At 49.6% G+C, this 23191-nt stretch overlaps 1 protein-coding gene across 1 annotated transcript in view; it reads right to left on the bottom strand.

Annotated features, from left to right (window-relative positions):
* SLIT1 (slit guidance ligand 1) overlaps window positions 1-23191 on the bottom strand; it is a 187583-nt gene that overhangs the window by 156842 nt on the left and 7550 nt on the right. Inside the window, exons 2-4 of the mRNA XM_016919024.4 lie at window positions 9622-9693; window positions 8183-8254; window positions 2624-2695 (exon numbers count right to left, since the gene is read on the bottom strand). Coding sequence (XP_016774513.3) covers window positions 2624-2695; window positions 8183-8254; window positions 9622-9693 — 216 coding nt within the window. The remainder of the gene's footprint in view (window positions 1-2623; window positions 2696-8182; window positions 8255-9621; window positions 9694-23191) is intronic.

The following is a 23191-nucleotide window of genomic DNA, read 5'->3' on the forward strand; positions in this document are numbered from 1 at the left end:
GTAAGAGAAATGGGCTCTGAACAATTAAACCACCCAAAGTTATGCCTTGAAAAGCCCAGGACCACCTGACCCTTGACTTTCTGCTTCCCAGGCCACCTTCCATTCCAGGGGGGATCCAGGTTTCCCAGACACAGGCCAAGGAGGCAGCCAAGTTGTCATTTTCCTCAGGAAGGAACACAGGTGTGTGCAAGGCACCAATGTCCAAAGAGAAGGGTGGACTCGAGTAAAGGAGGGAGGGAGTCCCCCGCAGAGCTACCCTTTACCCCCAAGGGCTGGTGGAAGGTTATGACAAAAGAAGTCAGCTCCCCGCTAAAAATGAATATGGCTGGAGATGATCTCAAGTAAAGGGCTGGAAGTTGGTGGATTCAGATTTACATGATGGGTCTTGGAGATTTTAAAATCAATGAGGGAGAGTGAAAGTGGGCACCCAGAGCTTGACGGCAACTGTACAGTACACATATGCCTTGATCCCAGCAAGGTGGAGGGCAACAGATCACTATGGGAAGGAGAAGGGACCCAAGTAGGCAAATCATGCCAGGAGAGCAAGGGCAAAAGCTTGAAAGGTTAAGAGGACATAGGAGGGGAAAAGAATTGCACAATTGAGACCAAGAGAAAAGACATTCAAGAAGAATTTTTGCAGAAAGGCAGAGCTGTGATAACACTTGCAAGTCAGCAGAGAAAGAACAGCAGAGAGAAAACAGGAGTTGCTGGGGCCAAGGCAGGGCAAGGCCAGATGCTTGCATGTGGCCAGCAACAGCATGGACCACATAGACCAGTGCATGGCCCACAAGTTCAACAGACATTACCACGGAGGCACCTGCTGGGAAGAATCTTCTGCCTTTCACAATCAAGTAGGGAAAAATTAAGCACCCACTGTGTATGCCTGGCACAGAATGGATTGGCCAACCTATCAGTTACAGGAAAGCTGGAAGAGAAGGCCCAACTCAAGCCCAAGGGTGGTGGCAAAGACCAGCAAAAGAGATCATCACTAAAGGTCACTGTGGAGTGGTCTCCAGGCCAGGAGGAGGAAGCAACAGGAAGTGACCAGAAAGACCATTCCAACAGACTGAAAATTAGAGTTCCATTGTAAAGACAAAAGCTTGGCCAGGTGCAGTAGTTCATGCCTGTAATCCCAGCACTTTGGAAGGCTGAGGCTGGTGTATCGCTTGAGCCTAGGAGTTTGAAACCAGCCTGGGCAACATGGCAAAACCCCGTCTCTATAAAAAATTAAAAAATTAGCCAGGCATGGTAGTGCATACCTGTAGTCCCAGCTACTCTGGAGGCTGAGGTGGGAAGATCACTAGAGCCCAGAAGATTGAGGCTACAGTGAGCCAAGATCGTGCCACTGTATTCGGCCTGGGTGACAGAGCAACATCTCGTCTCAAAAATAAGTAAATAAAAGTTTGAAGGTAAGATCAACAACAAATTCTGGAGATCACTGGGCTTAGAGAGAGGTCTAGAAATCATGGCAGAGGCAGAAAGAACTAGCTGTGTTTAATCAGAGGAGACAAAATCAAGCCCCAGACTCTGGGAGCCCATGGTCAGACCCCTTAGCACTCAGGTAACCCTAGGGTGCCACTCTCACCCAACCCACACCCCTCAGTCTTACCTACATTGCTTATTACCCCTTTCTCTACCTAGGTGCTGACCCATAAGCTCCTTCAGGGATGAACCAGTAGTGCTGTGCCAGGCATGCAGAAGGCCCTGCTGGTGGCTCTTAAGGTTATTAATGACAACAATTAAGGGAACTAAAAAACATCCCAACTCAAAATTCAAAAACCTGACAGCTCTTAAAAACTAGGTAGTTATAGAAAGCAAAACTAAGAAATATATAAGTTACTGGAGAGCAGATTTAGGGCCCAAAGTTAAAAAATTTCTAATTTACTTATTTGTCCAGTGATAGAGTTGATTGTCTGCAGAGGTGGTGAGCTCCCCATCACTAGAGGTAGCCAAGCAAAGACTGTGGGACCATATGCTAAGGAGATGCAGAAGAGATTCCTTAGATAATCTCAAAGGTCTTGTCCAACCCAATTCCCATAAAATGAAAAAATGGTAGAAAAATTACAGACACATGTGGCAAATCATGGTGCAGCAGAATTAGCAACTATCCTTCGAACTTGAAAGAAGTGCATTGACAATAAATAAAAATATGATCTTATACCATGGTTAATAACCTTACAGACCTCATGACCCTAAAAGGTAGAAAGAGCTGAAAATAGAAATAGGTTCAAGAAGGGCTTAGTTGAATGAGTAAATATTCAGCTCCAGGCAGGTTACTAAAGGCGCAGTGAGATGGGTAAGAATGAGCCCCTGTAAAGGCTGGCATCACCGTCCACAAGCATGCCTGCCTGCAGAACACCCTTGTACCCACACTGTCAGCGGCAGCTCACAAATCTGGATGAACTGCGGGTTCTTCCAAGTGCTTGCCATGGAGAAATACCCTGCACAGCACCTTCCTACAGAAAGGGCCTGGCCTTTGATGCCCTGGACCATTCCTGCCAGGGGAGGAGCACAGGGTCAGGGTCATGGGAATATCCAGGCCCCACTGACCAAACACTGTGCCTCCCACAGGGTGAGAGACAAAACCACAGGGAGAACTCTCTGGCCACAGAGCGTCACTCACAGTCTTGACAAAGCCTGGTTGTTCTGGAACAGCAGTTCCGGTAACATGTGCAGCTGGTTTCGGTTCAGTCGCCTATAAAAGAGAAGAAGAATTGGAAATCACCTAGACAGCCAGGAAATCCAAAGGACTTCTCAGAAAGCACAAGATGGATTCAGAGGCAGAAGGTCCAGTATTCAAATCCTAACAGGGTCTATGTGGCATCCCAGGGAAATTACCTTCTCTGGGCCTCAGTTCTTCATCTGTAAAGTGGAGATTCCACCACCCAGCACGAGGGGAGGATAAGAACAGAGTGTCTGCGGAAGCCCCCACCAGCACCTCTCCTTCCACTACTTCTTCCCATAGCCATCATCATCATCACTTCACATTTGCAAGCCCTGTGTGGTTTCTAAGGCACCGATTCCAATGCTGTCTCCCTTTGTGAGTTGGAAACCTGACTACACTTGAAATGGGAGACATACCCTAATGGCCACACAGCCCTGATTTCATCCACATTTGGCTCAACAGAGGTTTCACTTTTTTTTTTTATTGTTTGCTTTGGGTCTTTTTTCAAAATGAAAATAGCAGCTGGGCGCAGTGGCTCACAACTGTAATCCCAGCACTTTGGGAGGCCGAGGCGGGCGGATCACCTGAGGTCAGGAGTTCGAGGCCAGCCTGGCCAACATGGTGAAACCCCGTCTCTACTAAAAATACAAAAATTAGCCGGGCATGGTGGCAGGCGCCTGTAATCCCAGCTACTCGGGAGGCTGAGGCAGGAGAATCGCTTGAACTCAGGAGACGGAGGTTGCAGTGAGCCAAGATTGCACCACTGCACTCCAGCCTGGGCGACAGAGTGAAACTCTGTCTCAAAAAAAAAAAAAGAAAGAAAGAAAATAGTTTTATTGATTATTTTTATCATTAATAAAAATGCATGCTCAGCCAGGCATGATGGCATGCACCTGTAATCCCAGCAACTCGGGAGGCTGAGGTGGGAGAATCACTTGAACCAGGGAGGTGGTGCAGTAAGCTGAGATCACGCCACTGCACTCCAGCCTGGGCAACAGAGTGAGACTCTGTCTCAGAAAAAAAAAAAAGCATGTCAAATGGCTCCTGCCTGTATATCCCAACACTTGGGAAGGCTGAATGAGAGGATTGCTTGAGGCCAGGGGCTTCAGATTTGCCTGGTTAACAAAGAGAAATAACTAAGAGAAACCTCATCTCTGCAAAAAATACAAAAAAATTAGCTGGGCATGGTAGTCCAGGCCTGTAGCCCCAGGGGTGTCTGAGGGGTCTTAGAACAAATCCCCCATGGATACCAAGGGACAACTGTATGATAAACCATCTCAGCCAAAAGCTTACTTCCACAGGGAAGGGGAAAAACTTAATTCCATGTAGCCAGCAGTAATTGGTCTGTGGTTACCTCCTAGAAGGTCATCCTTCATCTAATATGTGAGAAAGGCCATTGCCACCACATTGGGCACCGCCATGTTCCCCAAGGTACAGACAATTAAGTCAACTTTTGCAGACCCACTGGAAGTTTACTTTTAAGGGCAGGCTCCTAGGGAAACACTTCATTGCCTTGGGGGGATAAAATCATCAACACAATCCTTAAAGCAACAGGAGTAGTCATCAGATAACTCCAAATTCTTTATCCTTGGTCCAGTAAATTAATCCTATATTTACACTGCCTGATAACTACTGGTTTTGTTTTGTTTTCCCCCAAGACTTTCTCATTTTTCTGGCTTCTGCTTCTGAAAATTATTTAGGAGGAAAAAGGGATTCAATGCCTAGTTTAAAATGGAAAATTAAAGGACACTAAAGAAGGGACTCCACATGGCGAGGGACATGAAGGTTACTGAGAATGATAACAGTAGTCATGGCCACCATCATAATCAGCCCTTACTATGTGCCAGGCATGGGGCAAATGCATTAGGGGCATGAGCTCATCGCGGGCGGGAAAGCAGAGCGTAAAGGTGGGCCTCTTTCTCTTGAAAGTGAAAACAGCACTTTGCATTCGTGCCCTCACCCTCCTGACTCTCAACAAACACCCCCCACAAAGGTTTCCTGCCACCACCTCACCACGTGGCTTGGCTCTTCATAGGTGCCCAAGATAGGTTTGCTGACTTTGTTGAGTTGCTCATCTTTGAAAGATGAGAGAATAGGGGTACCAAGAGGTAAGTGACTCGCCCAAGCCATTACTGAATGGTAGATGTGGGATCCTGAAGCTTGCCTTTCTCTACTTCCCATCCTGGCTGCTCCCATGGTATGATCCTGGCCACGGTACAGTGTCAGGCCAGCTCCCAGGGTGACTGGGCACACTCCACTCCTCTCCACCTGCAGACCCGCTGAGGCCACAATGTCCTGATCCCTCTTGGCCAGCTCAACTGCACACTGCTGCATCTATGCTGGAGTTTATAACTGCTCACAAGAACCAGTTATGTCTACTCCCAAACCTGTTTATGCCAGAGGCACTTGCCATTCTAACTCTATAATTTAATTACCTATTACATAAATGAATGAAATGCTAGTGGAAAAAGAGTCATCTCTATGAAAACTAAGTGGAATGCTTTAGAAAGATTCGATGAAAGGAAAGCTGCTAATTAAAGGGCTGTTGAATTAAGTAAAAGACGGTGGCAGACAGGGGTGGGTGTCATTTTAAAAATCAGGAATACTCCCCCAGATTGCTCCCAAGGCCCTTTGGAAAATCTCACTCCATCTTCCAGAAACCAAACCCAAAAATCATCAACAAGGTATATGTGTGTGGTTTAGGCAAGGCAAACAACACAGAAAGAACACCAGCGTTTCACACCAAAGAGAAAGACTTTGGCCAAAAAAAAGAGGAGGGGTCAGTAAATGCACATTTATATGTTTTAACATAAAATGAAATGTCTAAGGTATGTGTGGGGTTTTGTTGTTGTTATTGTTGTTGTTTTGCTGTTTTTGAGACAGAGACTTGCTCTGTCGCCCAGGCTGGACTGCAGCGGCATGATCTCGGCTCACCGCAACCTCCGCCTCCCGGGTTCAAGTGATTCTCCTGCCTGAGCCTCTGGAGTAGCTGGGATTACAGGCACGTACCACTGTGCCTGGCTAATTTTCATATTTTTAGTAGAGGCAGGGTTTCACCATGTTGGCCAGGCTGGTCTCGAACTCCTGACCTCAAGTGATCCACCCCCACCACCTGGCCTCCCAAAGTGCTGGGATTACAGGCATGAGCCACCGCGCCTGGCTGGTATGTGTGGTTTTTAATGACTCTGCACTTTAATCACCTTTTACGATCAACTGATGCACCACTGGTCTCCAACAACTCAGGCGGCGACCATTGAACTGACCACTCAGGAAGGTGCCTGCAGGCCTAAAGTCGCCACTCACCCACTGGGGTCATGTCTCGACCCCCCAGACCCTTTCCCTCCTCCCCTCCTTCCCAGCACAAGAGGTGGAGCCAGGTTGGGTCAGGTTCAAATCAGCCCCTCATAGCCAGGTCATTAACATGTATTTTATTCTAAGTCTTTTAAAGAAAACAAATGCAGCATTCGACATCTGGTCTAGCTGTGGGCTCCTTATCATTTCGTTTTAGGCCTGGATGAGGAGCACAAAAGAAAGATTGCCTTGCTTTCTTCCAGGCTGTAGGAGGGCAACGAGGCAATCGGATTCTTTTCCTTTTAGTTAATATCCTATTTTCTTTAATATAAAAATGAAAGAGCCGGGCATGGTGGCTCAGGCCTGTAATCCCAGCACTTTGGGAGTCCAAGGCGGGCGGATCACCTGAGGTCAGGAGTTCAAGACCAGCCTGCCCAACATGGTGAAACCCAGTCTCTACTAAAAATACAAAAAATTAGCTGGGCGTGGTGGCTGGCGCCTGTAATCCCAGCTACTCAGGAGGCTGAGGTAGGAGAATCGCTTGAACCCAAGAGGAGGAGATTGCAGTGAGTCGAGATCGCGCCATTGCACTCCAGCCTGGGCAACAAGAGTGAAACTCCGTCTCAAAAAAACAAAGGTGAGGTATCAAGTCATCTTCATTAAGAGCTCAGACTTTGAAGGCAAAATGATCTGGGTTCTAATCCCCTCTTCTGTACAACTGGGGACAAGTGACTTAATCTCTGTGTACCTCTCTTTCTCATCTGTGAAATACTACTTAGAGCACTGTTGTTTTAAGGATTAAATGAGATAATATAAGGCAAAGAGCTTCCCCAGGTGCCTGGCATAGAGTGGTGGTAGCTATAATCATAATAATAAACTTGTCATAAGAAAATGCATTAAAAGAGAAAAACACAAAGAATAAAAATAAAGTTATCTATAATCCACCACTCACTATAATGAGAGTTAGTGGTTCCAGCTGTCTTCTTCCTCCTGTATTCTATCCACATGCAAATTGTTTTAGTAATACTATTGTCATTTTTTATCTTTTCCATTTAACGTTATATTGCGAGCACATTCCCATGTGTTCTTCACTGTTCTTCAGAAATGTGATTTTATTTCTTATGTATCCACTAGAATGGGTTTCCAATTTTTTTCTATTTAAGTAATGTGCAATGGCCGGGCGCGGTGGCTCACGCCTGTAATCCTAGCACTTTAGGAGGCCGAGGCAGGTGGATCACCTGAGGTCAGGGGTTCAAGATCAGCCTGGCCAACATGGTGAAACCCCATCTCCATTAAAAATACAAAAACAATTAGCCAGGTGTGGTGGCGTGCACCTGCAATCCCAGCTACTTGGGAGGCTGAGGCGGGGGAATCGCTTGAACCCGGGAGGTGGAGGTTGCAGTGAGCCGAGATCACGCCACTGCACTCCAGCCTGGTAGACACAGCAAGACTTGGTCTCAAAAATAAATAAATAATAAAGTGCAATTAATATCCTGATACATGATTTTTAGCCATGTCTCTGATTATTTCCTTAAAATAAAACAGACTTTCTGGTTCAAAGAGCATGAACTTTAGGACTCTTAACACCTACAGCCAAACCACTTTCAGAAGGACAAGATCGGCGACCACCGTGAACATGATGAGTGCCCATCCCCCACCTCACCCCACTATGTTTCTTTTTTTTTCATCGTTGCCAAACTGAAATGTGAAAATTGATCAAGACCCATTTTCAAACTTAAAAGCCCTATTCAGCAACAAACCATGTGAATCAGGACAGGCCTCCACCTTCCCATTTCTGTACTGTGGCCCTGTGCACCTAAGACACCAATCCCCCGGGGCTTCCCTGATGGGTCCCCTTGGCACGGCTTCCTTTAAGGACACACAAATCAATGGACAGCGGTTATGTCAGGATGAGATGACAGGAAGAAATTTCACTTCCTCTGTATTATTATGTAAATTTTTTGCCATCCCGTATCCTCAGGGAAAAACAACAGGGACAGTTGCATGGAGAATGTGCGGTGGGGACCCACTCCAGGTTTCTCTGTGACCATGCCTTGTGACCACTTTCACAGCTGCAGCTGCTCCTGGCTCCATCCGCTGGTGGAGGCAGGCTGGGCGTGGGGTCCCCTCCCATGAGTGCCCCTCATCCCTGGCAGCAGCTTGGCCTGCCAGTTCCCTCTCGTGCCAGCCCCCCGCCCTCCTGGCCTGCACCCTGCCAGGACTCACAGCCGCTCCAGCTCCTTCATGTCATCAAAAGCACCACGTTCCACTGCTCCAATCTGGTTCTCCATCAGCTGCCTGGGGAAGCAAAGAGACAAGGACAGCTACAGGGTGTGGGACAAGGGCTGCTAAAAACAGCTGGCACAACGGCGGGGCAGAGGCAACCTCTGCCAGGGCAGCATTAGCAAGGGAGTAAGACAGGAGCCATGCCCAAGCCTCACACAGGCCTACGCCTGGCCTGAGTGGACTCAATTTCCTTACACCTTTGCAAATTCCCCAACATGGGCTCCTCAGGGCTCCCAGCATCTTACCTCACCACAAAATGCACTTGCAACCCCCTGACCCTCTGAAGCTGCCTGCCAGGGCAGAAGGCCACAGGGCACCCAAGCACCATGTCTCCGCTCCAATCAGGCTCCAGGGAGCCAGGCCCAGCAGCAGGCAGCACAGGCTGGCTTGAGCTGCTGGCGCACGTGCCCTGGCCTCTTTGGGCCCTGAAGGCACATGTCCAAGGGACAGAACAGGGGGGACCGGCCAGTATCAGGGGGAGGGGAGCCTGTGCCAACTGGGCAGAGCCCACACAGGCAGCAACACACTCTACAATTGGCAGACAACACCCTGTCTCCCTGTACCCCCACCCTGCCTGGCCCCATCTGCTGAAGAAAAGAGTGGGGTGCCCACGCCAACTGAACCACCTGGCTCTGTGGGACACTGCGTCCCCTCACCGCCAACGTGCCCTGAAACCCAGAGCATCCGGCTGGTGGGGCAGCATTTTTCACCAACAGATTGACTGTTGCATGATAACTTTTGAGATAGTCAAGTGTGTTTTTCCCCCTGCATCTGTCCCTCTCCACCCGCAAGCAGGTGGCTTGCGTGCCCCTGCATGGGCCTCAGACGACATTGGGGGCAGGGCAGGGGGGGAACCGCCACCAGACATTTCTCTTTCTCTGCTTTGTTTCCAAAAGCATGAAGTGTGAGATGCTCCCGCTGGAGGCCTGGGGGCAGAGGGGAGGGGAATCCCGGGAGAGAGCATGGGCCTCCCCAGACTCAGAAGGGACACACCCAGAGCCTGGGAAGCGGCAGAGGTTGGGGGGTTCTGGAGCAGATCCGTGCCCAGCGGCTTGTCAGCTCTGACCTCAGAGACGATTGGTCATGAGGTCCCTGCTCCTCCAAAGACCCTCAGAACTGCAGAGATGGGAGTTCTGAAAGAACTGAGGTCCTAGGACCCCTGCACTACCCTGAGAGCACAGGGCAATGGACCTTATGATGAATTAAGACTCAAGACTCAACATCACCCCACCCGACACCCCTCAGGATGTCTTGCCAAGACTGACTCCACGGTAGAGGGGCCCAGACAGCCCACCACCCTACCACCCACAGCCAGGGCCCTGCCCAGGACTGCCGTGGCATTGCCGGGGGTGGGGTGGGAGGGAGCACCCCATACTCACAGCACCCGCAGCTGCTTGAGCCCCGCAAAGTCATTCTTATGGATCCGAGTGATGTTGTTGCCATTGAGTTCCCTGGAGGAAGAAGGAGAGAAGGAAGCAGTGGGGTGAGCAGGGTGAGCCCCCAGGCCAGGGGCCCTGCTCCAGGTGCCCTCCCCGCCTGGATCAGCCAGTCGTCTCATCAGCGGGGCTGGGGGCTTCTGTGAGTTGAGTCTGTGTCAAGACCCAACAAGCTGGGCCCTCTTCGCAGCTGACATCCAACCCACTGGAACCGCAGGGCACAGGGCGCATCACTGGGAGTGCTGTGGAAACCAAAAACGTGGTTTCTGCCCACTGATGCAACTCAGTCAAGTTGGAGAGATGAGACATTCACCCAGGGAAGAATCTGGAAACTAGTCAAGAAGACAGGCTATTCAGGTAGAATCCTCGCTGAGCCTCAATTTCCTTATCTATAAAATGGGGACAACTGTGCCTACCTTATACGGTTAGCACAGGGTAGAAGCAAGTAAACGGCATAGCCTGCACTTGCAAAGGTCCCCATAGGGACACCAGTGTTATCATCTGGTGGCACTGGCTCCTGCGAGCTGTCCGTATTCTAAGCAGGAGACAGCAGAGAGGGCCGTGCAATTTTAAAGGACTGAGGAAGCAGGACTCAAGCTGAGGCCCAAAGACAAGGAAGAACTGCACACGACAGGGAGGGAGCAGACGTGCCCCAAGGACCACACCGCATCAGGCCTAGAGTAGCTGAGGGGTGAAGGGGGCAGCAGACAGCCAGAGAGTCAGAAGCTGTCAGAAGCAGGGCTGAGGGAAGGCAGGCCCAGATCACAGAAGGCCGGAGAGAGCAAGCAGAGGAGAAACCGAGGGCCAGCGGAGGCTCTGGGTCAGGAGGATGGGGGGCCTGACAGGAGGCCAGTCCTGCAGCAGTGAGCAGGAGGGCAGTCCAGGAAGCGAGGCCACCCCACCATCTGGGTCCTGGGGCCAGGCCTACAGCTCCTCCTCTCACCCCATGCTGGGCTGCCTGGCCCCTCCTTCCTTCCAAGGCCATCTTGGACCCACCTGAGGAGCTGTCTGCCCCACCCAGCCTCGCTCAGCCTCACCAAGGCAGACCATTCCAGGAGGGAGGCTCCCCCTACCCCAGAAAGTTCCCCACTGAGCCCCACACAGCAGAATCTCCCTCAGGCCTCACTCCAGCTGTCCCCTCTGCCATCTGTCTCCTTGGGGCAGCTCCCCACTTGCCTGCTCCTCTTCCTCACACTGTTATGCTCACACACACACGCCCCATGTTCACCTGCAGCCCAGTCTTCTCACTTGGCCAATTTTAGTCAAAAGTTCTGGGTATGGCCAAGAGCTCAACCCAAGTCCAAGCTACTTTGAGAAAGAAAGTCCCTGTCCTCCAGGTGTTTAGAAAGTGTTTGGTCTGGCCTGGTGCGGTGGCTCACACCTGTAATCCCAGGACTTTGGGAGGCCGAGGCGGGTGGATCACCTGAGATCAGGAGTTCGAGACCAGCCTGGCCAACATGTTGAAACCCCGTCTCTACTAAAAATACAAAAAAATTATCGGGCATGGTGGCAGGCACCTGTAATCCCAGCTACTCGGGAGGCTGAAGCAGGAGAACTGCTTGAACCCGGGAGGTGGAGGTTGAAGTGAGCCAGGACCGTGCCATTGCACTCCAGCCTGGGCAACAAGAACAAAACTCTGTCTCCAAAAAAAAAGAAAGAAGGAAGGAAGGAAGGAAAGAAAGAAAGAGAGAGAGAGAGAAAGAAAGAAAGAAAAGAAAGGAAAGGAAAAGAAAAGAGAAAAGAAAAAAGAAAGAGCGAGCTTGGTCTGGGTTGCTGGGATGTTCTAGGGTTGCTTCCACTAAGATCAACAACACATAGATTCCTTTTCTGCATCATCCAGGAACTGGGCATTATGCACACCCTCACACAATGCAAAAAAGTAGTAACTGTGCTCATCTTATAGATGAGAGTGGCTCTAAGAGGCTAGGTGCCTTCCCAAGGTCACCTGCTGGTAATTGACAGAACAGGAATCTGAACCCGTGGCCATCTGACCCGCGGGCCCAGGATTTTTCTACCAGGTCAGGCTGTCTCAACATTCAACGCATCCTCTCGCTGTCTGTCCCGTGGGCCTGGCTCCTGATCCTCAGAAGCAGCTGCAAAAACTCATTCCTAGCTCCTCATCGCTTTCCTAACAGGATCTCTCAGAGGGGCCTGAGGCCTTTCCAAGCTAACACAAGCCATTGGTGAGAGTCCCTGACTGAGCTGCCTCCCCACCCTAAATGCTGCAAGGACACCCTCTCCAAATGAGATGGCTCTGCTTAATGTAAAGGTCATTTTTCAATGAACTAAATATTATTTCCCGAAACAGCCACTCTGAGCCTCACTGTGTTGCACCCCAACCTGCTCCCTCTGCACCCCAGCCTTTCTTCAAACACTGAGAATGTCATCATGAAGCCCTTTGAAAGTGGTTCTCTTCCCAAGCAGGGCTGGTTTTCTTTGGGCTGAAATGTTTATTCCCAAACCTAAAACCGCAAGGCACTTTTGGTTGTTGTTTTTCTATTATAAAAATATGTCAGCATTGATTATAAGAGGAAAAATCTTAAACAAGTTAAATGGATGTTAGTAGAGTATTGCTTGGTTGAATTCAGCACATCTGCAAAACCGAATACCATGTGGCCATTTAAAATGGTACAGATTTGTTTGTCTTGACAACAAAAGTTGTGCATGACACAGAACGTAGGAAAAGGTCACAAGACAACCCTTTTCTAAGAGCCGGCTTGATATGGTTTGGCTGTGTACCCACCTAAATCTCATCTTGAATTGTAGTTCCCATAATCCCCATGTGTCATGGGAGGGACCCGGTGGGAGGTAATTGAATCATCTGGGTAGGTCTTTCCCATGCTGTTCTCGTGATAGTGAATAAGTCTCATGAGATCTGATGGTTTTAAAAAGGGTAGTTCTCCTGCACTTCTCCTTGCTCCCGCCATGTGAAGAAGGATGTGTTTGCTTCCCCTTCCGCCATGATTGTAAGTTTCCTGAGGCCTCCCCAGCCCTGTGGAACTGTAAGTCAATTTAACCTCTTTCCTTTATGAATTACCCAGTCTCGGGTATGTCTTTATTAGCAGTGTGAGAACGGACTAATAAACTGCTTATGTAGAAACTCACAAACACACACACATGAATACAGAATGAGCTGGGGGCTGCATGCCACATAATAATGGCTGTCACCGCTAAGTGGTAGGACTCAAGGTGACCTTAGTTTCTTTTTTATACTTTTTTGCAGTGTTTTCATTTTTTAAAAGACATTTATGTTGTTATAAACCAACATAATATCCAACATATAATATCTATAATACCCAACATATAAATAAAAGTTATTGCATTTAAAAATAAGAGTACTATGCACATTACTGAATATTTTTCAATTTCCCAAAAAATAAAGAAAAAAATGAAAGTCATACATAATCCCATCACTAAGAAATAACTCTTATTAATGTTCTGAAATATTTGCCCTCAAACCTGTTTTTCTTGGAAACGATTTTTATATAGTTAATTCAACAAATGTTTACAGAAGACTTACTATGTGCAAAGCATTTTGCAAGGTTCTGAAGATAAGAGGATGAATGAGACACAAATGTTACCCCCTCCTTCCACGTCATACACTGTGTGTTCTCCACTTAAGATTACGATTGGCCATAAAGTGTCCCTTCATTTGGGTATATCAAGTTACTGGACCACTCCCTCCCTGATTCCCTGTGACTGGAATCCCTGGGCTGTTTAGATATTGTCCAATTATAAACAATATTGCATAAAGTTTGATGAGCATTTGGGAGGAATACATTCCTGTAAATGGAATTACTTGGTCAAAGTCATGAAAAATCTGATGAATTTTACATATCATTCATCACTCATTCCTTTTCATGGCAACTAAAGCAATTGACTATGATAATTATTCCCATTTCACAGATGGCAAAACTGAGGCAAAGACAAACGCTGACTTATCTGAACAAGGCAGGATCCAAAACGGAACTCAAAAATCCCTGAGGATGGAATTCCCACTAAGGCGGGACAGAGGTGGAGACGACATTCTGATGACACCCCACATTAGCACACCTCTCTTCTCACCCTTTTGTACCAGCCCCCACAGTGCAGGTGCGGAGGTGCATTCCTTAGTCCCACCCCTCCTCCTCACTTCCTACACCCCACTCCACACAAGACCTAAGACAAGCAGGGAGAAAAAGACAATGGCGCAGACAGCAAGGCAGGCACAGCCTCTCCCTTGGGGGCCCTGCTTCTGGACCAGAATGTCAAAAGAGGCCCAAGCCCACCCCAGCCTGCTGCCATCAGCCTTGCTCTCTAACGCAGAGCTTAATGCCTCCTGTCAGGGGAGAGCCCCTCAGCCCAGCCCGCAGCCTGTGAGCTCTCACTAAGCTCCCAGGTCTGAGGGCTGCTGCCTAAGGAGGTATCATTGCCACTTAGGCTGAGAAAGTGACCTCCTCTGGGTAGCCCACCCTCTCTCCCACCAGGATCAAGTTCACAACCTAAGCCAGCCACTTCCCCTTAACAGAGGCTGCTAGAATAAGGCAAGGAGGACATTTTTCTGCTGCATCTGATTCCTCCAACAGGAGGTCCTCAATGTTGCCACGGAGCCCCCTCCCCCAGCAAGCTGCCAGGGGAGACTGGAAGATGCTGCTAGGACCTTAAGCCCAGGGCAGCCAGGGCAGCCGGTGGAGTAGGCCCACCTGGGCAGGTCCCAGCCTCGAGTGTCAGGAAGATCCCAAGATCCAGAGCCCACCTGGGCTCCCTGAGGTTTTGCCACTAGAGCCCACACCCACCACTTCTTCCTGGGCACCAACTGTGTGCAGGCTCCGGGCTTGACCCTAAGCATGCTTCATCTCATTTCACTCTCATTTCACAACCTATAAGGGGAGTCATATGATCTCCAACTTGCTGAGGAGGAAACTGAGGCACAGATGCATGAAGCAACTTGCATGGTGCCACAAGGCTAATAAGTGGTGGGGCGGGATCCGACCCCAGCCAGTGTGATTCCATGTTCTGTCTCCTACGTCACAAGTCCTCATGTTGCTGGACTCTCCCTTTGTCCCCTCATCCCATGCCCTCACCTCGAGTGGCCATGCCTTGGACATGAAGAACATAACTTGAGGGCTTTGGAGAGGACACGGCTGCACAGGCGCTCTGTAATAAAACCATGTGCTTTGCCTACACAACAATATCGGGGGCTCCCCCGCCAGGCTGAGTTAAGTGTTCTTAGTCACCAAGAGTGTGGGCTCTGGAGCCAGACCATCCGGCTTCAAATTCCTGCTCCACCATTACACTGGCTGTGTGATCTTGGGCATGTAAGTTAGCTTTTCTGTGCCTCAGTTTCCCCATTTATAAAATGAGGATGATGGTAAGACCCACCTCTTGGAAATGTGGTGAGGTTTAAATGTCTTGATATTTCTAAAACACCAAGAATAATGCCTGGCGCACAATTCGTGCTCTCTACAGCAGTATTACCTGCTGCAATTATCTTTACTACTGCACTGTTGTGACTTTCCTCTAGGACCATGGCTCTGCCAGGAGGTGGTGTCCTCTGGCTCAGCTCCAGCCGGTGCTGGACTGGCAGGGCCAAGCTGAACTGGGAGGAGTCAGAGACTCACTTCCCTGCAGGACCCAGGAAGCTGAAGGCCAGGGAAGACGCCCTAAGCGCGTTCTCCCTCTTCCAAAAGTCATGAGTTTACACCTATCCTTCTCCCCAAGGAGGAAAAATGCTCCAGTGGCAAATGGCCCTGATTTCCCTCCATTCCTGTGTGGTCCTAGCCTGAAAGGAAAACCTCGGTGGCAAAAGATTTTGGAGAAAATTCTCCGAAGCAAAGTTACTAAGGGAAAAACAAAAACACACAAGGATGTCTTGAATCCTCTCAGGAAACAAGAATTTGATCCCCAGTCACTGGGTGTTTGTGAGGAACCAAAAGAAACCCTGGGATTTCCTGGGGCTGCAAGAATAAACTCCCTGGGCCCCTCTCGGGCTGTTCTGGGGGCTCCTGGCACCAGCTTCACAATTTCTCACCCTGGAGCTCCAGCCACTCCTGTTCCCTCAGGGACTAGAACGTTCCTTCCTCATCACAGCTTGCGGTGGATGGAGAGGCTCACCCTTCCTGCAGGGTCTCAAAAAAATAAAAAAAGAAAAAAGAAACCACGCATGCTGTCACCGAATAAGACAAGCCTACTCGGGAAATGTACACCCAGCTCTTTGCTTTGAAATCTTACCCTGGCCAAGGCTGCGGCGCTGAGAGTGTGCAGAGTCAGACGGGGAAAACGGAGGAAAGAAAGAACTTCTCTCCCCAGCCACTGCGCAGACAGCAGTAAAGGGGCCCACAGAAGCCTAACACCCCAATCTGCAGGGTAGCCCGGGTGCATTTGCCCCATCCCACCTGCCAGCTGCAACACCCGCCCCATGCCTCTATCCTCGAGCCTGAGTCCTGCAGCGCCACCTCACAGGCTCCCCACATTCACCTTGGCCCCCCTCCAATCTGCTCTCCAAGCCACAGCCAGAGTGGTCTTTTCAAGATGCAAATCTGATCATGTTACTCCCCACTTAAAGCCTTCAATGGATTTCCATTGCTCTTGGAATCAAGACAAAAATCTCCTTACTGACCAGGCACAGTGGCTCATGCCTGTAATACCAGGACTTTGAGAGGCTGAGGCAAGTGGATCACCTGAGGTCAGGAGTTTGAGACCAGCCTGGCCAACATGGCGAAACCCGTCTCTACTAAAAATACAAAAATTAGCCGGGTGTGGTGGCAGGTGCCTGAAATCCCAGCCACTTGGGAGGCTGAGACAGGAAAATCGCTTGAACCCAGGAGCCGGAGGTTGCAGTGAGCTGAGATCGTGCCAGTGCACTCCAGCCTGGGTGACAGGGCAAAACTCCATCTCAAAAAAAAAAAAAAAAAAAAAAATCTCCTTACCACGAACTACAAGTTCCCGAGTGGCCTGCTCTGTGTCCACCAACCCAGCCTGCCCCATGCTCCTTCTGACTTGCTACTCCATCTGCCTGGAATGCTCCTTCCTTCCTCTTTGCCTACGAACTCCAATTGGCAAACCTTCCTATCACAGGCCCACAGAGCGCCCCAACCCTCTCCTCTGTAGCATAAATTAGAGCCAATTTATATTGCTTTTTTTTTCTTCGAGCCAGTGTCTTGCTCTGTCACCCAGGCCAGAGTGCAGTGGTGCAATCTCAGCTCACTGCAACCTCCACCTCCCAGGTTCAAGCTATTCTCATGCCTCAGTCTCCCAAGTAGCTGGGATTACAGGCACCCACCACTATACCCAGCTAAATTTTTTTGCATTTTTAGTAGAGGCAGGGTTTCACCATGTTTGCCAGGCTGGCCTCCAACTCCTGACCTCAAGTGATCCAACTGCCTCTGTCTCCCAAAGTGCTGGGATTACAAGCATGAGCCACCTCCCCCAGCCAGAGCCAATTTATATTGATTTGGGGGATTCCCTGACTGATGTCCCAGCCTCCACATGAGATTAGAAGCTCCCTGGGGACACAGACCGTGTTTTCTCACTATTGTACCCCCAGGGTGCAACACAGAACATGGCACATGATAGATGTTTCAATAAGGATTTCTTGAATGCAGGAAAGAATCTGCATTAAAATTGACAGTTTAAATAGCACTAGTTGAGTGGGTTTTCCATGTTTCTTTGTTTCCCTACTCCGAAAATAAAAACACACACACATTAAGAAATGCTCTCCCCAGCCAAGCATGCTGGCTCACTCCTATAATCCCAGTGCTTTGGGAGGCCAAGTGGGGAGAATTGCTTGAGATCATCCTGGGTGACATAGCAAGACCCTGTCTCAACAAAGAAAATTTTATTTTAATTAACCAGGCGTGGTAATCTCAGCTCCTTGGGAGACTGAGGTGGGGGGATCACTTGAGCCCAGGAGGTTGAGGCTGCAATGAGCTATGATTGCACCACTGTACTACAGCCTGGGCAAGAGAGCAAGACCCTGTTGAAAGAAAAAGAAAAACAGAAAGAAAGAGAGAAAGGAGGGAGGGAGAGAGAGAGAGAGAGACAAGTTTAGAAAGAGAGAGAGAGGAAAAGAAATAAATGTTCTCCCCAAATGGACATCACCCCAAAAAAGCTCCACACACAGAGGATGCTCCCATGTTACCAACGACCTCCTCTCTTCCAAGTCCTTCCATTCTCATAAGTGAGCCCAATATGAGCAAGGAAATAGCGTCGTTAGGGTCCAAGCTGCTAAGTGAGAAGCTGGGTGATTCCAGACACCCTCAGGAGGAAAGAGGAAAGGATGGGTTGTCTTCCTCCTGCTCAGGGGCGGTCTCAGGCTTCAGGAGCCAGGGTAGCTGGTGGAACAGGGCAGGTCCCTTCCATGGGGCAGCACTGGCCTGGCTCCTTCATAAACATGAGCTCCACATGCTTCTCACAACATCTCTTGGAAGTAGGCATCTTTCACATCACCTTACAGATGAGGAAATGGAGCCTACAGGTTGAGTGGCAGAGCTGGGAAGCCAATCCAAGTGGCTCAGTGCTTGGGCCAAATAACTCAGGTCTTGCAGGCACAGGCCTTGGCTGGAATCCCAGCTTCATCCTTTTTTTTTTTTTTTTTTTTTTTTTAACACAGGGTCTCACTCTGTTGCCCAGGCTAGAGTGCAGGGGCATGATCACAGCTCACTGCAGCCTTGACCTCCCAGGCTCAAGTGGGGGTGACAAGGATCTGAGCAAAGCCAGCGTTGGCCTCAAGCAGCGGTGAGGCAGAGGGCCTGAGGCCCCAATGGGTACAGCCTGGGGTTTCCAGGATGTGAGGTTGATGGGGAAGGAGGGGGTCACAGAGGGATCCCTGAGCGCAGCTGCAAGACTTGGCAGGTATCGGAGGACTCTGAAGTCCTGGAGACCTCAGCCCAGAAGGGCAGAGTGAGCACAGAATCTGACCCCAAGGAAAGGGTAGCTGGGGCTCCTGAAGGGCGAAGGCCTCTGGCCAGCCTGCCTTGGCCCAGGGGGTAGAAGAATAATTATTCCTCAGCCCTTTAATAGGAAAATACCAGCCCCTCAGCAGCAGGGCTTCCACTCTGCTCCTCCGTTCCCTTCAATATCAGCGCTTCCTTCTGGCCTGGAGCAGCCTAGAGCTCAGCAAGCTCTTCCCCTGCCCCTAGAACATGCACCAGGCTCCCTGTCCGAACAGGCTTCAGGCCTCCAGTCAAACGCCCTCTTCTAAACCAGCTTCCCCAGGTGCCCACTTATCTCCTCTGGAGCTCGGACTGCCATCGGAGTTGTGGGTCAATAGGAGGTCCTTTGCCTAAGGCCAGTCTCCCAGCTACCTGTGAGGGGAGAGGCCACAGCTGGTTTGCTCACTGCTGTATCCCCGGCACCTGTGAGGATACCTGGCACATAGTAGGTGCTCACTGAATATAGGCTGCCAGAGCAACCCTGCCCACTGAGCCTAGGGGCTGCTGGCATACCATAGTCAAGGCCTTGCACGCACTCCCGTCAGCCAGCTGGGCCTTCCCCACATCCTCAGGCCTTAGTAGGTGAGGAGCCAGGGCTCCCAGCATCCCAGTCCTCCAACCCACCAGGCTGAGCCACAGCCAGACACCAACTCCAGCCTGGGACCACCCTCTGACATGTGACCAGTGGGGAAGCCCCAAGGAGGAGGAGGCAGGGACCCCATGCCAGGGCCCATTTGCTGCCGATCCACTCCACCCTTGCGCCTGGGCTCCTGGGGACCCATCTTGTTTCCTTGGCTGGAGAAATAGCAATTGCTACAGTAGTATCCCAACCAAGCCAGCTCATTTAAGCCTCACAGTAGTACCTGGCTCAGAGGCTCCTTGTCAGTCTTGACTGACAGATGAGGGCACTGAGGCCTAAAGAGTTTAAATGACCTGTTTCAGGTCACCCAGCTGGTTGAGGAGCAGGACTTGAGCTCTGGCACATCTGACCCCAGGACCCAGCTCTTTTAAAAAAAATAATAATAATAATTAGTTGTTAATTGTGGTAAAAATATACATAATATAAAATGTACCATCTTAATCCTTAAGTGGATAGTTCTGTAGTGTACTGTACTACTTTAAAATGTATATATTCAGATTGTTGTGCAAACCAATCTCCAGAAATTTTTCATCTGCGAAGTGCAACTCTATGCTACAGAGTTCCCCCATTCTCCACCAGTCCCTGGCAATTGCTCTTCTACCTTCTGTCTCTGAATGTGACTCCTCTGGGTAACTCAGATAAGTGAGATCATACAGTGTCATCTTATGACTGGCTTTTTCACCCAGCACAACGTCCTCAAGGGTCATCCATGTTGTAGCATGTGTCAGAATGTCCTTCCTTTTTAAGGCAGAATCATATTCTATTCTATATATATAGATCACATTTTGTTTATCCCTTCATCTGTTGGTGGACATGTGGCTTGCTTCCACATTTTAGCTATTGTAAATAATGCCACTTTGAACATAGGTGTACACATATCTCTTTGAGACCCTGTGTTCAGTTCTTTTGGGTATTTACTTTGAAGTGAAATTGCTGGGTCATATGATGATTCTACTGTTAATTTTTTGAGGAACCGCCATACTGTTTTCCATAGTAGCTGCACCATTTCACATCCCCACCAACAGTGTGCACATCCTCATCAACACTTGTTATTTTCTGTTCTTTTGACAGTCGCAATCCGAGGGGGTGTGAGGTAGTCACGGTCCAGCTCTTAATCCCAACTCCATAGGATTCTGTCCTGAGGCCCAAAGTGCACCCCAGTCCCTTCACTTCTGAGGCCCTGCCTTGCTCTTGCCAATCCCCTTCCCAGGTCTGGGACCTACCCCCAAACCACAGCCCTGCAGCCAGGGCCCCACTGACAGCCCCTAGGCCTCCATGCTCTCTATCCATGCAGGCCCCTGGGAGGCCACCCGCCACTGACCTCCGCCTGCACCACCACCTCCCTGAATCTGCCCAACTCTACTCACCACGCTCCACCCCCAGACCAGACGCCTCACTCCCTATACCAGCCTGCAACATGGGTGCACCCCGCAAACATGTGCAGGCAGGAATCAATCATGGCCAATTTGCCTTTACAGCCCCAGTGCTAAACTGGCAGGTGTTTTATAGATGCTGAATGAATATCTGGCAAATAATGAATGAATGAGTGAATGAAGTCAGGCCTCATTAAGACTATAGAGCAGAAGTCAAATTTAAAAACTAAACACAGGCACGTCTCAGAGCCTCAAGACTCAGGGAATCTCAGCTTACCACTTACCAGCCTGCTGTTCAACCCTGGGCAGATGGCTCCATCTCTCTGAACCTTCTCCTTACCTGCAAAGCAGAGGTGAGTAATACCTTCCTCCCAGGAGTGTTATGAGGAGTAAAAGAAGGAACTCAGGTAAAGCAGCTCCTTTGAGGCTGGCGAGAGGGAGGAGCTCTAAGCCACGACCACGACCACAGCCACCATCAAAACTCCCTCTCACCTCTCTCTGCCTCTGTCCTTCTCTGGCCCATTGCCAGCCCTCCCCATTCCCACATTCCCCAAGACCCCTGGCTCCCTCCTTCCCTCCCCAAGAGACTCCAGTCCACCTGCCTCTATGCTGCAGGCAACTCTCTCCTGAGCCTGCTCCCCCTCAGAGCTCCCATGCCTGTCCTCTCCTCTGCAAACTTCCTTACCACCTACTTGCTGCCGGCCATCTGCCTCCTGCCTTCCGCTTCTCCCAGGAAACTGCTCTGCCCACTTTACCAGTGACCCCGATCTCGAGTTCCAGAAGCTTTCCTTGGACCTCCTCCTCAGACAGACTGAATGCTGTCCACACTGCTAACCCTCCTCCTCTTCACCAAACTCCTCCTTTGGCCTTTGCAATGATTACTCGGCCCAGGTTCAAATCCACAAACGTGTAGCCACTGCTCTCCCCTGTCAAACACAGGATAGGAGTTCCTCCCGCCTCTCCACTATCTCTTCCTTCAACGCCTTCCCTTCCTCCTGCCCTCTAATGTGGGTGGGAGCTAATGTGTGTGAGTCCTCGAAGGATGTGCTTTCTTCTCCAGGAAATCCCAGCACCAAGCAGTGTTTCTTAAACTGTGCCCTGGGCACTCCAGAATCCAAATCACCGGAATCGCCTTGCTGAAGATCTACAGAGCCAGCACCTCTAGGATGGGCTGGGAATCCGCATTTTGTACCGGCCTCCCAGGAGATCCTTATTCCCACCAAAGTTTCTGTTCCACTGCCCTCATAGGTTGAAGCGCTTCCCCTGAGGCCCCCCCATCTCTCTCTCCAACCTGAATACTCTCCAGAGTAACCTTCCCCATCATGACCTCTGGGGCCATCTTTTTCACATAGATTTTTAGTAGCAATTCAAAGAAAACAGGCAAAAGCCAAATTCACAGCTTCTCCTCCAGGACCAGTCGCCCTTTCCAGCTTTATTCCTGTCCCAAGATCACTCTCTCAGACTCGAGCATCAGAGTCTGCCACGCCGTTCCCACTTACTCTCTCAGCTCTCTCTGCCTTGGTCCAGACCCACTTCCCCTCGTATCTTGGCCTCTGCAATAGCTTTGAATTCTATGACTGTAGTAGATTCCTATGACAAATTACCATACGCTAGTGGCTGAAAGTAACACAAATGTATTATCTTTCAGTTCTGGAAGTTAGAAGTCCAAAATCAGTCTAACCATGTTAAAGTCAAGGTGGCGGCAGGACATTAACGGCGGATTGGATAAAGAAAATATGGTACATATACACCACAGAGTACTATGAAACCATAAAAAAAGAAGGAAATCAGGCCGGGCGCGGTGGCTCACGCCTGTAATCCCAGAACTTTGGGAGGCTGAGGCGGGTGGATCACCTGAGGTCAGGAGTTCGAGACCAGCCTAACCAACATGGTGAAACCTCGTCTCTATTAAAAATCCAAAAATTAGCCAGACATGGTGGTAGGTGCCTGTAATCTTAGCTACTCAGGAGGCTGAGGCAGGAGAATCACTTGAACCCGGGAGGTGGGGGTTGCAGTGAGTCGAGATTGTGCCACCGCACTCCAGCCTGGGCAACAGAGCAAAAACTCCATCTCAAAAAAACAAACAAACAAACAAACAAAAAACAGATGAGGGAGAAGGGAAAGTTCTTTCTTAGAGTAGAAAGCCAACTAATAGAGAACAAATGATGGAGTTGCAAAATCATCAATGAATGCTAAAACTCGGGGGATGAAAGCTTGATGAGAAACAGAATATGTACCCAGCTTCAAACAATCCCCCTGACAAATTACCCGTTAATACCAAAGAAGAAAACAACTACCTCTTAGCAGAGAAGCCTGGCAGACATCAACTTATCAAGTAATTAAAGATAAAATCACCAATACTGGCACAAACTGACATCACGTGCCTTCTGACATGTTGCACCAGGAAGGACATGGAGTCATTATTTGGCATTCCCTGCAAAAATGCATAATCTGAATGTAATTGTGAGGAAAGATCAGATGAAGCCAAACTGAGGAGCGTTCTGCAAAATAACTGGCCTGCATACATCAATAATGTCCAGGTCAAGGAAAACAAAGAAAGGCTGAGGAGCTCTTCCAAATTAAGGGAG

Source organism: Pan troglodytes, chromosome 8 (genome assembly GCF_028858775.2).
Source record: "Pan troglodytes isolate AG18354 chromosome 8, NHGRI_mPanTro3-v2.0_pri, whole genome shotgun sequence".
NCBI classification, from domain to species: domain Eukaryota; kingdom Metazoa; phylum Chordata; class Mammalia; order Primates; family Hominidae; genus Pan; species Pan troglodytes.